We start from the raw sequence: 18,073 nt of genomic DNA, 5'->3' as shown, positions 1-18,073 counted from the left end.
ATTGATTAATTAGCATACAAAATCATGCTATATGTGATACACTTCATTTTGAAGAGCCACTATCTTTGTCTACAAGACCCCATACGTTTTTAAAGTTTGTCATTCGCATTAGATAATTGCTTCGTGTATGCTCGAGTTGTCGACAAGTTGAACATGCTTTCGATCATTGTTGTTGAGGCACCGACTAACTAGAAGATGGTGCTAGATTCGTCAATGGAATTGTAAATGGTGCAGGGTAATTTTGTCTATTATGACCATAGCATTTTCATTGTGAACATCTCTATCATCGACTACCTTCCCTAGTCGATAGAATCTTTTTCTCCCTAGGTCTTCTTGCTTAACCTCACCCAAGTGATGGCAAAACGATAATTTGTTTCACATCAAGGGGATTTCCCAATCACTGCGATGCCCAACAGAGTGAATAGAAACAGCATAACCCTCCACCCAAGACCTAGTCTTGTAATAGTTCGAGCAGAATTCAATGATTGCACGTTTGTACTTACTGCGAAGATAATGAACTCATAGTTGAGGAACCATATAAAGGTTCAATTCATTACAAAGTAAAAAAGAAACACGGATACTCTTACCTTATTGTCGCCATGGCATGGTTACAAGGGAGTATATCTGTTTGGAACTCCTTACATGAACACATCTTGGTGGACAAGTTTGCTATTCTGTCCTTACTCTTGCCTACAACTTGGAACTCCACTTGATCAATTGCTTATATAAAAAAGTGACATGTTTCATTAAATCGTGTGTTCAATAGATCGGTAGCCCAAGGGCTGAAAGGCATGGTCACATTGAGGGCCTCTTTGTGTCGTTCATGGAACCAACATTGGAAAGTTCCTCTAATGCACTCTATCAAGATAGTGACTAGCATTTTTCTTGCCTGCCTCAAACATGAGTTAATACACTTTGCAATGTTTGATGTCACGAGTTTATAGCGCTTTACGGCTGATCGTGCAAGTGCCCATTTCTTAGGGCGCAATTTCATAAGGTGGTCGTAAGCATCCTTGCAAATCTATTTCAACTTATTCATATGTCTGTTGAAATCAGCTACCTTGTAGCAATTGGTTGCAAGGGTGAAAATCGTTGCAACGTCTTCACGCTTGAACCTATTGTTTACTTTTTTTCCCAAATGGTAATTACAAAGATCGTGGTGCGCGTCATGGTACACTTTTCCCACAACATTCTTAATGGCAATAGATTGATCAGAAATGAACATTGCATTTTTAAGACAATCAATCACACAACATAATTGGGTAAGAAACCAAGACTATGACTTTTCACCCTCAACGTGGTCAATGCCAAATGCAACCAATTGTATCTACTTGTTTGCATCTTTGCAAACAGCAACAAATAAAAACCCATTAATCTATCTTTTAAATATGTGGCATTGATAGAACTACAAGTCGCATTACAGCCCTAAACCCTAAATACATGCCTCGTACACCCAAAAATAATATTTGTATTGTTGTGCCTGATCAGTAGCCATAATTGTGACTGTATCGAGATTTTCACATCCCAACATATAGAAATACGAGGGTAGGAGTTGGAATACCTCCTCTGGAGGATCGAAAACAAGACTCTCTACATACTCTTTCGTTTACTAGGCTTTACGATATAAGCATTGCAAATCCCCACTTACGATTCATCTCTTCCATTATTTCCTTAGGTCTCAATGGTGTTACATTATTTCCTTGCAACTTGGGGAACATAAGCTCACCAATTTGTTGGGATGAGTCCTACAGCCAATTGGGATTGGTTAAGGCTTAATTTTAATCATGCAACAATATCAGTCATGTTGAATGATTAAAGCTTTTCCTTCATCAATAAGACATCAATTATAATGAGTTATAAGTCTAATTGGATGAAGTCTATCAGATTAATATGCCTTGCAAGGGAACTGTAATGGGTTACAATTATGAGATCCTTATGCATCAAAGCATAATCTCAAAATGTTCCTGGTCAATGTATCATTGAGATTGGACATCAATAATGCTTAAAGACTAGTATATTCTATGTTTTTTACTTTGAAAGTAAGCAATTGATCTCATAGATTGAAATATAGAGATACTTGGAACTAGAATATAGGTGCTTGCTTAGAATAACAAGTTCACTAAACTTGGCCCGCCATGAGAAGCGCATTTGGTATTTCACTCAAGGGTTTATGCAATACTTCTCATGTGTTAGTTGTGTAAAGACTCCCTATACTTGAGACACCAAGTTGTCTTATGTGTAGAGTGTTATGCTTTGATTTCATCCCTATGGGTGCCTAACCAAGGATGCCAAAACAGGATGCTTTTAGGTATAGCATGAAGCATGTGAAGGCAAATAAGTGGTCAAGATAGGAATCATCACCCCAATTGATTCAGGGGACATGTCCTAACTGTTCTTGGTTAATATTAGCTTATTGAAGTCCTTGGCCAAGACAACTTAAAGATTATGAAAGGAGTTTCATAAGTCTTTATAAAGCTGATGATCAAACTTTAAGAATGAATATAGAGATTAATAAGAGTAGACACTGCATCATGCTCTTATCATCTCCAGGATATATGATGAGAGAATAAATTACACTGAAAGGTTAAGTCAAATCATCTTGACTCTTCTAACATTTTGGTGGCCATGATGGAGTGCTAGATCTCAATCTTGGTCTATGAACTCTATGTAGTTAACTTGATTAATGATAAATTTAAAGTAGTTTAAATTTATCTAATTCTAATTTTAACTTAAGAATTATATGTTGAGTTCCTTGCCAACATGCTAGAAGCCTAATGGGTCACACACCTAAAATGAATGTTGAAAATAAAATGGGAGGGGTGATTAAGTTGGACTTAATCAAATTAAAAGTTATGAGCTTCTCAAACACTTGATTAAAATTGTTTAATTTAGTCATTGGGCCTAATTAATTAAATTGTTTAATTAAGTCATTGGGCCTAGTTGATTAAAATTATTTAATTAAGTCATTGGGCCTAATTGATTAATACTGTTCAATTAAATTATTTGGCTTAATTAATTAAATTGTTTAATTAAGTTATTGGGCCTAATTATTTAAATTAAACAATTAAGTTAACTAGGCTTCTTAAGTACTTAATTAAATTTTTTAATCAAATTATTGGATTAATTGGCAATTACAAAATAGCTTTGTAATTAGGGTTTAAAATTAATCTAAGGGATAAATACCTTGCTATAGCCTCCAAGCAAAATGAGAGAGAATGGCTGGAAAATTAAGAGAACGACACATTAGAAATTCCTTTTGCCTTGTCGTTCCTTGTGTGAAAAAAAAAATAGTTTTTCATTCACTTGATTTCTTTTGTATGTTCAGCCCCAATATTTGGTATGGATTATGAGTTTATAAAACTCATCTTTCCTTGCATATTGTCAAGGCATAGCATTCCCAATTCTTAAAGAAGGATTTTCTGATTCATTAGTGTGGATCACCATTAGAGGCTGCACAAGGATTCCTTGGACAGCTTTAGTTTACAGCAATCGAACTGAGGTGGTTGAGCTTTTTAAAGGCTGATTTGGTGGTTTAATAAAGGATTCATCAACTTTTATTATTTAGGTAAACTTGATATGATTATATATAGTTATTTTTAATTTAATTTTGTACTCAATTTGCCATGAAAGAGATCCATGGAGGGTGAGGTGTAATTTAATTTTTAAATTTATTTTTGTTGCATTTTATTTGTATTTAATGCATGATCAGCCCTCACCCAACACAATTAACCTCGCATTCGCTGTTCAGTACCCACCTTGCAAACCATCAACAGTACATGAGTACCTTATGGAATGTGCGAACTTGCCAAATATCTTCGTCAGGCAACTTTGTTGCACGCACAACGAACTTACATGCCTTGTCCTTACAAACAACCTCAAAATGAGTGTGACTTGACTTTTTAACTCTAATCTTGAAATGCTCTTTTAGTGCCAACATGTTCAAAGCTCGTTTCAATTTAGCCTTGAAGGGAAACACTTTTCCTCGATATAAGCAATCATCGCTTGATCTGGACTTTCCGATGGCAACTATTTAGAAGGAGATTATATTTGCACTCGAAATAATTCATTGACGAGAAATCCCTGCATTTACCCTTTCTTGCTTACTATCATTGGGCGAACGAATCCCGTTGTCATCGCTGATGGGGTTGTTGTAAATAGGTCATCATACTGAACATCTTCTAAGAAAACAGTTATGGCATGTTTTGTACTACCATCTGAATAATTGCAATTCGGAATGTCATTGTCTAAACCCCTGTCTTCTTCTAAACAATCATCGTGCCTACCAACATAATTGTCGTCATTCCAATAAGTAGTGTCATCCTCTACATAGTCATCGTTCATCTGATCAAACACATCATCATCATTCACAGTCGTCATAGTGTCCTTCGAAAATAGCAATGGACCCATTGCATTCGCGAGCAACGGTTGCATTTATTAGTAAGAACGAAGTATTTGGTTCAATGCACATTATAGTCAGAATTGTGTAAACAGCATTTGTAGACACCTCATATGTGCCAGGCTACTTAAACACATGTGCATACGTCGATGGTGATTACCATTGTTGTCACTTAGGGACTGCATGGTGTGACATGCCTGAAGCAATATAAATCTGATTTAGGAGATTACTATGTTGGATAGCTTGTTCATGTGGCATAACATTTGTATGTCATTCCTTAACGAGTCACAAACACTACAACTCCCTTTTCATGTCACAAAATACTTGTTAAATCTTCATCGTCTTTGATAACTGGACGTGAAACCCCTGTGGCATGATTGAGCAATGCATATAGCTCGATTTCGTGATTCTGTGAGTTTACGCCAATAACATCTTCAACCAGTTTCATCAGGCTCGAAACGATAAATCACTCCCAACACCCTTCACTCGTGTCTCACCACTATTGTAAATGTCATCGACCCAATGACCACCATAGGTAATCATAAGCTTCACATTTGGCATGTTGCTAAAATTTAATAGAAAATAAGTGTTACAATCAATCAATTTATCAAAAAGGTGTCATGCAATGCCTAAAAACTAATCACACAATGCAAAAAAAATCCAGTCACACAATGTTTACAACTCAGTAACGAAATGCCTAAGTCATGCAATGCCTAAAAACTAGACATGTAATTATTAAGTCACGTAATGCTTAAAAGATAGTCTCGCAATGCCTAAGTCATGCAATGCCTACAATCTAGTTGCGCAATGCTTCAGTCACACAGTACCTAAAAATCAGTCACACAATACCTATCTAAAACTAGTCACGCAATGCCTAAGTTCGAAGGACACAATGATTAAGTCATGCAATGCCTAAGTCATGTATTGCCTAAAAATCAGTGACATAATGCCTAAAAATCAATCTCACAATGCCTAAAAACCAATGACGTAATGCCTAAAAGCTAGTAACACAATACTTAATAACTAACTATTTACCTACTAACAGCCAAGTTTAAGTTGCCAAAGTCATACAGTGTTCTAATTTGTAGATATGCATAATCAATTTCAACCCCTCAACTTTAGGGTTTTATTTTATGAATATAAACCAATAAACTCATCAACCCAAAACACATACCTTGATGTCATCTATACTCTTTAAGATGATAAGAGAGAGCTTGATGACGAGATAGACAGTATTTGGCAAGAGAGAGAAATAGGGATTTAATTTTGGAAATTTTATTTAAATGATGAGATAAAGAAAACTGACACCATTTAATTTGTTTGAAATTATTTAAAGGGTATTATTGTCAAATCATATCAAAAATTGGGTAAAAACAATTAAAATTATAATGAAGGGTATTTTTGAATTGAGTTTATGAGGTAGGTTATTTTTTACAATTTTTTTTTATAAATAAGTAATTAATATTTAAAAAATAATAAATTTAGGCAATAATTAATAAACAATAAGAAAACCAAACCAAAAGGTAAGGACTCAGATACTATCATACTAAATTCTAACCCCTAACCCATGTGTGTGGCTCAATTTAGTCACTTTACGAAAGTTTCCCTGCTTTGCTCTGATCATCCGAATTCCAAACCCCTTTGCCCCCAACTGGCTTGCTGCCTCTTTTCCTATGCTATGTCGACTAAAGATTTCCTGCTTTGCTTTCCAAACTCTTCACTTCCTCTGCGGTTCTTATCTACAACTTTGGAGCTTAAGGTATTTTTCTTCTTATTCTTCTTCTTCTCTCTCCTCTTTTTCTTATTCTTTCCTTATTTATTTTATTTCTTGTTTGGTTACCAAGAAATATGGAGAAAAACTAAACCAAGATTGATTTTTTTAATGTATGTACCTTGCACTGCAAAACTGATTTTTTTTTTTTTTTATGTTTGAACCAAAATTGATTTTTTTTATATGGAGCAAAAATAATAAGAGATATTAATTGTAGTGTGCACACAGCTTGTCTGAAGGACACATATTGTCCAAGTCCACTTAAATAGATCTGAATGTAAAACTGCTTAGTCTATTTTAGTCATTCCTCCAAATAGAACCTCACTCGATCTTAACCACTCTAAATTATATATATGGTTTCTTTTGGCACTCGTAGTAATGTGAATGTAGGGGAGTTCAATTTTTATTATATGGGTTTTAACTGTTGTCAAAAGATTCGTGTCAATTCCCTATTGATTTTGATTCTTTTTGTTATACGATATTCTTTCCCTCTTTATGTTTTTTCCTATTTGGTTACTAAGAAATGTGAAGGGAAACTGAACCAAGATTGATTTTTTTTTTTTTTATGTTTGCACCTTGCATTACAAAACTGATTTTTTTTATGTGGATAAAAATAATCAGATATATTAATTCAAGTGCGCACACAGCTTGTTTGAAGGCCACATATTGTTCAAATCCACTTAAATAAATTTGAATGCAAAACTGTTTAGTCTGTTTTAATCGTTCCTCCCAATAGAACCCCACTCGATCTTAACCACTCTAAATTATATATATGGTTTCTTTTGGCACCTGCAGTATTGTGAATGTAGAAGAGTTTTGTTTTTTGTTAGATGTGTTTTACCTATTGTCAAAAGATTTGTGTCGATTCCCTATTGATTTTGATTCTTTTTGTTATAGGATATTGGGAAGATATGTTGGGTGATAAGCATATGAACCAATATTATTTTTAATTCTTGTTTCTATTAATAATTTATTATGCTGGTATTAATGTAATAATGTCTATATATTTTTTAGAGCAATGTCAAGTGTGAATGATGATTCAGTGCCATTGCCACCAATGGGTACAGCTAGTATGCAACCAACATCACATTTCTTTTCACTAGGAGCAAGTGAAGGTGAGACTTTGAGTTCCAAATCCAAAGCAGAAAAGAATAAAGGAGTTTGGTTGAGGGCAAAATCATGGAATCGCTTCACCAGGTTGTCAATGATGATGGTATGAATAAAGCTAAGTGTAATTATTATGATAAGGAATATGTTACTGATACTAAGTTTAATGGTACATCTTCAATAAAGAAACACATGGATACTTGTAAGGCATTTCCCTGGGATAGTAATAATTGTCAAATGGAATTAGTTTTTCAATCAAGAGATGGGTTGTTAGGTACTTGGAAGTTTAGCCAAGATGTTTTTCGGAAGGCCATAGCATAAATGGTAATTCACGATAAGTTATTGTTTAAATTTGTGGAGGGGTAAGGGTTTAAAGAAGTGATGCATATTTCATGTCCTAAATTTGTTGTGCCATTAAGATGGACTATTGCAAGGGATTGTTATAAAATCTTTGTTGAGGAAATAAACAACTTGAAACAATTATTGAAGACATCTTCTTCAAGAATATCCTTGACAATAAACACATGGACCTAATTACAAAGAATCAATTGTATGTGTTTAACAGTTCACTTTGTAGATAAAGATTGGAAATTAAAAAAAATAATCAACATTTGTCCAATTTCTAGTCATAAAGGTGAGGCCATGGGGAAGGCAATTGAAATGCATGCGAGATTGAGGGATTAGTAAGGTTTTCACAGTGATAGTTGATAATGCTAGTTTAAATGATCTTGCAATTGTATACTTGGAAAAAAAAATGAATATGTTAAGGAATGGTATTCTTGGATGCAAATATCTTCATTTGAGATGTATTGCTCACATTGTTAATCTTGTGGTGAATGATGGATTGGAAGAAATGCATGAATCTGTTCCTTGTATTAAAGGTGTTGTGAGATATGTGAGGCAATCTTTTGCTAGGTTAGCTAAATTTAAAGAGTGTGTTACAGCTACTACGATTCAATCGAAAAGTTTGTTGTGTATGGATGTTAGCACTGGGTGGAACTCCACTTATTTGACGTTGGATGCAACTCAAAAGTTTGGACAAGCATTTGATCCATACTACAGAAGTGAGTTGTTGATGGGGGATGGGGTGTTCGATCTCACGGATTGGGTAAATGTGAGAAAGCTTTGTCTTTTCTTGAAACAATTTAACAAACTCACTATAAAAGTTTTAGGTACTTCTTACACCACTGTTAATACTTTTTTTTATGATATTTGTATCGCTTATTGCACTTTGTGTGATTAGCAAAGAACTCTTGATGTTGATATGAAGTTAACGGCCAAAAGAATAAAGGAAAAATTTAATAAGTATTGGGGAAATGTTGAAAATTCATTGCTTTACATTGCTTTTGTTCTTGATCTTAGGGAAAAACTTGATTTTGTATAATGGTGTTTGATGAAAATGTATTCTCTTGATCAAGCTTCCATGATGAATAAGAATTTGAAAAAAACAATGAAAGAGTTGCTTAATGAGTATAGAAGGATGTTGTTTCCTGAATATGTGACTATTGGTTAAAGTAGTCAAGTTGAAAGGAGCAAACGTACAACAAATGATAGTGAAAGCTCATTACATACGATAACTGTTGTGTTTGAGTGCAAGAGGTACAGAATTGAGAGTGGCAAAGATGATTAGAAAACAGAGTTGGATAAATATTTAAATGAGCATGATGCTGCTGATTCCAACGACTTTGATGCTTTGATGTGGTGGAAACTCAATAGTCAGAGGTTTCCTGTCCTTGCCGAAAAGCTCGTGATGTGTTGGTGATTCCAACATCCATAGTTGCATTTAAATCAACTTTTAGCATCGAAGGTAGGGTGCTTGATGCATATAGGGTTCTTTAACTCCTACGTTTGCACAAGCCCTTATTTGTACGCAAGATTGGTTACATGAACCTTCATCTTTCAATTTCAATGAGATTGAGTAGGATATGGCAAACATTGAAAAAGTTGAATTAGGTAATTATAATTTTTCATTTTATTATTTTTATTTCTTTTAATTCATTTTTGTTTATGCATTTTAGAGATGTCAAAGATTGAGATTGTGGATTCCATTTCCATTGTTGATGAGTGAAGAGTTTATAATTGCATTCTTCATATTTTAATTGAGGTAAATGTTAAATTTTATGAGTTTTTACATAATTTTTCATTTTTAATCTTCTTTTACTTTGTTATTAAAAAAATTTATACTAATTATATTTTTTATTTTCTTTCAATTGTTAGATAGCCTATGTGAGTGAATGTGAAGAGTCAAGTCATGATGGAGATTCAAGTTGATACTTTGTGAATTTTCAAAAAAGTTAATACTTACTGATGGTTAATGATTTTGTGTTAGTTTTATTTTGTGGATGTTAATTTTATTACCTTTGGCTTTTTGTTATGTTGAATCTTGAATATTAATTTGATAATTTATGTAAAAAGACATAATTATGTGAGTGAAGGAACAAATATATGGTTTTTTTTATATTTAGATTATTTGTATATTTTATAATTATGGATGAAGTTTATAAGTTTTAATATTGTTATTTGCAAAAAAGAAAAAAGTGATAAAATTTTGATCCATTGGTCCAAAACCAAACTGATCAAACTAGTTCTATGTTTAGTCGGTTTGATCTTCTCTTATGTTTGGTCGATTTTGATTGATTTTTTAAAAATGTTTGATCTATTTGATCTTTACATATAGTGGGTGGACCAAACTACTCAATCTACCGGTTTGCTCATTCTTACGCATAGCTACCTATATATACATTTTTCTTTTAACATTGCTGGTTTCTTATTACATGAATCACATAGTTAGAAGAACCTTGATAGGCTTCCATGGCCATTAAAAATGAGACAAATTTAGGAAAAACTAAGGATGTCAACGAATAAGGTATCTTCTAATTTTGAGATACTCAAATTCAAACCTGATTAATAAATGGATACCCGAACCCTACAACTACCCGAATATTTTTGAAATTTATTACCCTAAATCGAACTCTAATACATACCCACTACTCGATAATTACCCGAACTTATTTAAAAACTCGATTATATAAAAAAATTATTAAAATGTTGTTCATGGGTACTCAATTACCCAAACCCAAATCCATACTATAATCCATATACAATAATATTTTCTTTCCATATTCCATAATTCACTAATAATTATATTTATAAAAGTACACAAATAATATAATTTAAATTTAAATAGTCAGAAACAAATATCTCAAAAATCAACTTAAATAACTAAAAGCAAATATTCAAACAACAACTTAAACAATATTATAAGTTTAATTAACTATATGAGTTTGTCCTTAATTAGATAAAATTAAAAAAAAAAACTAAGTTCCAAAACTATTCTAATCACACACACAAACACACACAGACACACCACATTAATATATTATATATATATATTATATATATACTATATATATATATATATATATATGTTATATTATTTCTNAAGTTTATACAAACAAAAGTGTATTTATTATAATTAATAATTTTATAGGTTATAATTTTTGTAATATTAACATAAAATAGAAAATAAATATGTTTATATTTAAAGTATATATATATATTAAAAGTATTAGTATATATATAATTTAGTAATTATATTTCTTATAAATAAAGCTAATGTATATAAATTATATATATTAAAAGACATTACAGGTTAATTAATAATAATAGTTTCGTGAATTAATTTAATTAACAATATTGGTTTGTTTTTAATTATATGAAATTAAAAAAAATAATTAGGTTTTAGAACTATTCTAATCTTACAACTTTTTTTTAGATAATTAAGTTTATATTTTATAAGTTTATATAAATAAAAGTATCTATTATAATTAAAAGTTTTATTAGTTATAATTTTTGTAACATTAACACAATAGAAAGTAAATATATTTATGTTAAAAATATATATAATAGTAATTATATAATAGTAATTATATTTCTTATAAACTAACACAATATATAAACTATATATATTAAAGGATCATTACAAGTTAATTAATAATCATAATTTATAAATTAATTTAATTAATAATATAAATTTATCTTTAATTACATGAAATTTAAAAAAAAAAAACATACTCTTATTCAGGTAATGGGTACCCAATGGGTGATACCTAAACCCTACCCGAACCTGACACGAGTAGTAAATTTACTATTCAAATCCGTCCCAAATCCGATTATAAAGTACCCTAATCCTATATAACCGGGTAACTCCAAACAAAAATCCATGGATGGAGCAGCAACACCGCCAAACACTAAAAAGCCTCTTCAAGCTGTTGTCATAGGAACCTGCCACCCAGTAAGTTTCAACTAATAAACCTTAATTATTCATCCGATTAAATTAAGAACTAGGCAATAGCTGTTGTAGCAACAGCTTGACAAAGGTAAGTCAGAAGTGACATTAGTTCTTTGCATCACAAATAGCAGAGTAGAGTGCACATTTCCAGTTATAAAAGAACAAACTTCAGATACGAAATGGAACACTAACTTTCAAGCTACTGTTTGACTGAACCGTGTTGCCTTTCCAGAAAACATATTTATCACCAAAGAAAACTAGCTGCACATTCGCAGTGCACAGCACACTAATTAAGATATTTTACCCAAGGGGGGAGAGAGAGAGAGAGAGAAATGTAACAAAATGACTCATTACCTCTTTGTTTTATTTAGAAGTAAATAGAAAAGTAAAATCTCCGTTCAGCAAAGTCTGTTCATTTATCCAGGAAAAAAATTGTGAATGTAGTCAACCTTTCCCTATGGCATATGCCTTAGATTAAGATATCACCCCATCCAGAGGCCAAAATTACTTGGTATCATCATGTCAACAAGCCTTCTAGCTTTATTTGTATTGTTGAGAAACCTCCCACACAAGCTTATCCATGAATTGGCATTTTTTGTCAAATCCCCAACCAGGATTACTCTGCATTATCAAATTCACAGGAGATGGTAAAACTTTCCTAAGTAGCAACTAATATTAGACAAGTGCAACCTACAGAAAATCTAAGTGGCATACTCAAAACAGTTCCATCCTCCGAAATTTTGTAAAGATTTTCAAATATCAGAATGAGAGGTAAAGAAGAAGAGGATACGCTTGAAAACAACTAGGCAAAGGAGAGTAAAGAAGGAAATAAATGAAAGAACACCCTAGACTGCTATCATCATGTAAGGCCTAAGGCTTTGTTTGGAAGCAAGGGGGAGCACAAGCTCCCTGTGTGGAGAACATTTTAATGGGGAAGGAAAGGATTCCTCTTTATAGCTTTCTATTGTAAAAAAAATATGGGCATTATTTTAAGGCTTCTTTTTTAACTTAAACATAACATAATTGTAAAAGTATATACTAACTTCTTTCCTTCCCTTTCCACTCTTTAACAAAACAAGCTTTAAAATACCCCTTCCATTCCTTTCCCTCTTCTATTTTGAATAATCAAACAATGGGAATTATACTCTCCTTATTTTTCTGTCCCTCCATTCCATCTGCTTTCCTTCCAACAAGTTCTCAGACAAAATGTAAAAAATTTTCTGGAGATCAACATACTATTTTAAGGGGCATCATCCAGTTTATCAGAAGTATTAATAAAAATTATAGTTAAATGGACCTTTAAATGCATGAAAATAGAAGTAATCTGAGATACATATCAACATACATGAAGAAACTCCAGTGCTTAAAGAACAGGATAATAAAAGGTTGCATTGGCTAGCATATAAAGTATAAAGTCAGCAATCATCTCTCAGAAGCAATTTTTAGTTTATCAAGGATGCAATTTACACCATAGTAATCATACACCTTCCACTATGTTCAGATCCACATCTTCGCACCTCTCAACAGAGAATAAAAATATCAGTTTAAGAAATGATGACTCATGAGGCTAATGCAGGACAGTTGGCAAATGTTCAAACCCCCGCAAAGACACCTCCTATTGGTTCATGTAACTGAAAGTTCCCATAACATAACAGCAACATCTAACCCTCATTATATAGAACCAAAAATGAGTGACAAATATAATGTCAATGTGGTTCCTGAATCTAACTAGCATGTAAGTTTATTAGTGAAAGAGTGTTCTGATAGAAACACCAGTTTTCATTTAGTTGGCACTGGTTGCAGGAGTGCTGTTATGAAGTAGATTTGAGATCAGATTGTCTTGAGCTGCCAAATAATTACTCTTAACAGCAATGAAATGTTGATTTCAGGATGCAAAGCAACAATCTCAGTCATACATGGTTTTAGCAGTTCAAATAGCTACCATTTCTAGCCTTGTTTAAACTTCATACAACAACTTACATTCAGCATTCTCATCTTGTAATAACATAACAGGAGGATGCTATGTGCAAAAGCCATTCTCAACAAGTAATTTTCAGACTTTCAGCTTTTTGGTATACTCAATACAGCCAACTAAATCCAGCACCTAGAACTCATGGGGAAAGTAGGCGGGGTGACCCATTTCCATCCTACTCATTAAGAAAGAAAAGATGAAAAATGTGCAAAGGGAAATAAACTTCCACTCTAAAGTTACCTGTCTTCTAATGCATCATTCAAACAGAGCCATTAGGCTTTCTACTTTAATAAGAAACATAATTTATTGATCATTAAGGGAAAAAATGTGTATTCATCTGTGTCATTAGCCATGTTATAATGTCAGGGATCTTATACCTCTGAAGGTAGACAAGTCTCATAATGTCTCAAATCTATTAAACAAGCCCCAAAAAAAAAGCAAGAAGCTAAGTTCAATAACTGTTATCTCACAAACACCTAAACACTGGAGAACATTTTCCTTAAACATGATTTGTGCATGAAAGTAAAAATTAGTTAAGGATGAATAGTCACCTGAAGAGAGAGAACCGCGCGATTTGCAAACTGCTTCACAGAAGAAGGTGCACATTCAGGAATAGTTTTTGCAACTCTTTCTAGCTCCTCTTGTTGTTTCTTCGCAGTTACCCTATCAGGTCCACTGTAGTAATCAACAATCTCTTGCAGTAGAGGTACCCTTTCCATTGTTTCTTTGATGACTTCCTGAAAAATTTTAAAAAATGTGGGAAAGATAGTATACAACTATTTATATAGACAAGTAATCTTGCAAAAGACTTTCAAAAAAAAAAAAAAAACAAAAACATCATACTGTTCTTTTTCAAAAATGACACAAACATTCAAATCACCATAAAAGTTTCACCGTACTGCTGAACATGTCCAAATTTCAAATATACATAATTAAAGAATGCCTTCATTGAAAACAAAGTGGTGAATCTTATTTCCACCAAGGAAACTTGACTAGGTACATTTAGTTCACTCACTATGATACTAATAGAAGATCTACCATAATGTGAATAAATAATAGCTGCCAAGCACATCGATAGTTTTCACTATGAAGTGTGATTGTGGGAAACCAACAAAAACAGACAGATATTAGTTATTTTAGTACTTGACATCTAATAAAACAAAGTGGTAAGTGTGAGAGCTGACAACATCTATGGTTTATCACAATAGATCACATTTATATGGATTTCACAAGTCAAAAGTATCCCAATTTTTGTAGAAAAATATGTGTATTCAGAAATTTCACAAAGACCTCCATAATTCCTCACAGCAATTTTCCTGTTTAGAAACTAAAGGTTCTTTTCTCCTTTTAACTTCAGCCTTGCCCAAGCACAAGAGATTTGTTCAATAAAACCTAAACTAGTCCAATTCGACCATGGGATTAACTTGAAGAAGCATGTTTTCTAGAAAATTTTATTAAAAATCTTACCATATTAGCACAAAGAGATCTTTCTAGTTCTCAGGGTCCCTCGTATTGAAGAAGCACATCCACTTTCTGACCCTTTAAAAATTGAAAAAACCAACCATGAACCATGTTTTAAAACCAATAGAACATACCTCCCACTCTTCTTGACTTTGAATTCCTTCATATGCCATCAGGAATGGCTTCATCTTCTCAAGTGCATCTCGAAGAGGCATAGGTGGTTTCTCATCGATATCTGGGTTTGTGCCAAACTCTTCCATCAAATATTCTGGTTCAAACTCTATCTGCAACTCAAAAATGATGGTTCTTCAAATAAATTAATTAAATAAATAAATAAGGAGCTTCCAAATCCAGATAAACCTGAACAATTAAAAGTTTGGCAATGCAGTGCCTAATTTCATGTTGCAATATTCAACTAAGAAAATGTTCAGATAAGTTTAATCTAGTTTCACTTGTTCCCCTTTTATATGTGCATGCATGAATTATCAATTGTATCTACAACAAAAATAGAACTCTGTTTCTCAGCCAGTGTTTTCTTTTGAACGCAGTTAAAGAACTAATTAAGGAAATCTTATAGCATCCAAGTATACACTTTCCATACAATCCTACAGCTCCAAGCATGCTTATAATTATTTAATTACGTACAAAAAAAAAACTTTACAAACAGTAAATAATAAGCAAAGGAAAAAAGAATCAGATGACTTACAATCTTCTTAGTTCATCATCAACTAAGAAAAGTAAAAATACAATGAGCTTTTAACAGCCCATTTAATCCGACAATTTTCACAAAAAAACACAAATAACAACTTCAGGAATCTCAAACATATAGGTATACATTCTAGTGAGAGCAAGTAAATCGCAAGAAATCAGCACTAAGACATTAAGTTATGCCATACCAATTAGAGAATCTAAACACTGCAATGTAAATATCATTTTCAGTAAGATTACTCTCCAAATTTAAACAGTACTTACTAACTCTCATTCTGACCTAGCAAACACCGGTCATGACTAGGAATGTCATCAGGGTGGACTATAAGGCAAGGAGTGCAGTCCCCGTCCACACCCCCACATTCAATTGGCAATCCCATCCCTTTCCCTAATATCCAATCAGGGGGGATACTTCCCCCTATCCCCAACCCCTCCTTTCCCCAACAGGAACAGGGATCCTCTGCCCTAATTATTATTATTATTATTTACACTGCCTTTAGTTTTTGGGGTAGGGATTCTCTGCTTTCTTTCTTCTGAAAGACAATCAAGCACTCCATCAGTCGTCCAATGCTATGCAAATCACAACAAACTTTTCTTTACAAAAAAATGTTAACGAATTTTATCACGAGGCCAGTTTTGACGGATAAAATTGATCTAGTAGAAAAAATCATTCTATGTAAAAACGTAATATAACACCGATTAGTTTGTATTAAATTTAAACCACTGTATTTTAACTATTACATCAGGGACAATTGCAAAGATATATTCTCTTTTAGCTGATAGCATACCAAAAAAAGAACAAAACAATTGAAGTTCTAATTGTTATGAATTCCAACAATTAATAAAAAAAAAATCAGTCGTGGTGTTCAAACTTTAAAAAGCTGAACCACTTACCGAACAGTTGGTGTGCAAGGCGTCCAAGTAGGCATCGTCCATAGGAGAAGGCAAGACTCTACTGCCCATCTCCTCAAACCCTTCAACCAACTTATTCATATTGTCAGCTCCGATAGTTTGGGCAAATTTCTCCCCATCCGCATTGTCGCCCAAATAAAGTCCGTCTGCAGACCCTTCACCGGAGTCCTTTACTATCCTTGTGTCTTCTCCCTGTCTTCTTCCTCTCCCCCTACCCATCCCTCTACCTCTACCTCTACCTCTACCTCTACCTCTACCTCCACCCATTCCCATACTCGCTCTTACTCCTCTCCCTACCATCCCACTTTCCCCGCTTTCACTTCTCCTTGAAAGTAAGCCCATTGCTTTCTTGGTCGCTTCCTCCTGGCTCATCTGGGCCGAAGGGGACTGCTGCTGCGCCACCCGGATATGCCGATTTTCCTCCTGTCTTCGCGAGGCAGGCTCCGGTTGCTTCACGGGCTTACCCCGCCCAGCGCCGGATAAAACTGAGACAGGGAGTATGTTAGGAGGGAAGATGGGCTCACTCGACTGAATCGGCTCAGCTGCTGCCTTGGCGGAGGACTCAGTTTCATCTTCATCTTTTTTCTTGATGAATATGGGCTGCTTTGCTTGCGCTGGAGGCGGAGGTGGTGGTGGCACTGACTCGCTGGTGACTCGGCCTCGACCAGACCCAGTTTGAGAAACAAAAGAGGAGAAAGGGTGGGGAATGGGGTCGGAGGATAATGGTCTTCCTCTTCCACGGCCGTGGCCTACTCCGGCTGGAGGTGATTCAGCAGAGTCACGGTTTGAGTCCCCTGAGCCAGATTTTCCCAGTGGCGGAGTGAAATCGATGAAAGAACTAGAGGGGGAGGTGCCCCCACGGCCTCGGCCACCGCCGCTGCCAGAGCTGGAGGAAGTGGAGAAGGAGGATTGGAGGAGAAAAGAGGCGCCTCTGGTAATAGATGTGAGGTAGTGATTGTTAGTATTAGACAAGGATCTACCAATGCTTCCTCTCATTTGGATCACTCAAAGATTACTCCAAACTCTCGAATCAAGGGGTTTAGGTTCTTTTGCTCATCAAATTTTTTTCTCTGCTACCCGGGGTTTAGCATTAGATGTTGGAATTCCATTTCCTACTCAAAACGACGTCGTTCACTGAAAAAAAGCCTCCACAGAGGCGTCTCCACGATGTGATGATTAAGCTGCAACTCAGTTTTATAATTTAGATAAAATTTTATATATATAAATTAATATTTATTTTATCTATTTGTATATTAAATGTTAAAACATTTTAAAATTTAATAAAATTCATATATCACTCCAAATAAAGAGTATAAAATTCATATTTAAATTGTACTTGAACAATTCTAGTTCAAGTTCAAATTAATAATTGAATGAATCAAAATTAAATATTTTTTTTGAATTAAATATTGAGTGATATACAAATAACTTGTTTACACATTTTATATTGCATCG

The 18,073-nt window shown here is 33.8% G+C and overlaps 1 protein-coding gene and 1 long non-coding RNA gene across 2 annotated transcripts; one reads left to right on the top strand and one right to left on the bottom strand.

Moving 5' to 3' along the window:
* On the top strand, positions 5,922 to 9,716 carry LOC18589490. The gene is made up of 4 exons (XR_001929177.1): positions 5,922 to 6,155; positions 7,182 to 7,380; positions 9,293 to 9,378; positions 9,492 to 9,716. It is a non-coding gene; the product is annotated as an uncharacterized LOC18589490 (long non-coding RNA).
* LOC18589489 lies at positions 11,899 to 17,731 on the bottom strand. The gene is made up of 4 exons (XM_007014478.2): positions 16,601 to 17,731; positions 15,133 to 15,282; positions 14,089 to 14,274; positions 11,899 to 12,186 (listed from the first exon to the last, which is right to left on the bottom strand). The coding sequence occupies exons 1-4, from the start codon at positions 17,612 to 17,614 to the stop codon at positions 12,106 to 12,108; spliced, it is 1,431 nt and encodes a 476-aa protein (XP_007014540.2). The 5' UTR covers positions 17,615 to 17,731; the 3' UTR covers positions 11,899 to 12,105.

This window comes from Theobroma cacao, chromosome 9 (genome assembly GCF_000208745.1).
Source record: "Theobroma cacao cultivar B97-61/B2 chromosome 9, Criollo_cocoa_genome_V2, whole genome shotgun sequence".
NCBI lineage: Eukaryota > Viridiplantae > Streptophyta > Magnoliopsida > Malvales > Malvaceae > Theobroma > Theobroma cacao.
The sequence above is the reverse complement of the archived record's forward strand: the minus strand, read 5'-3'. Positions and strand labels throughout refer to the sequence as shown.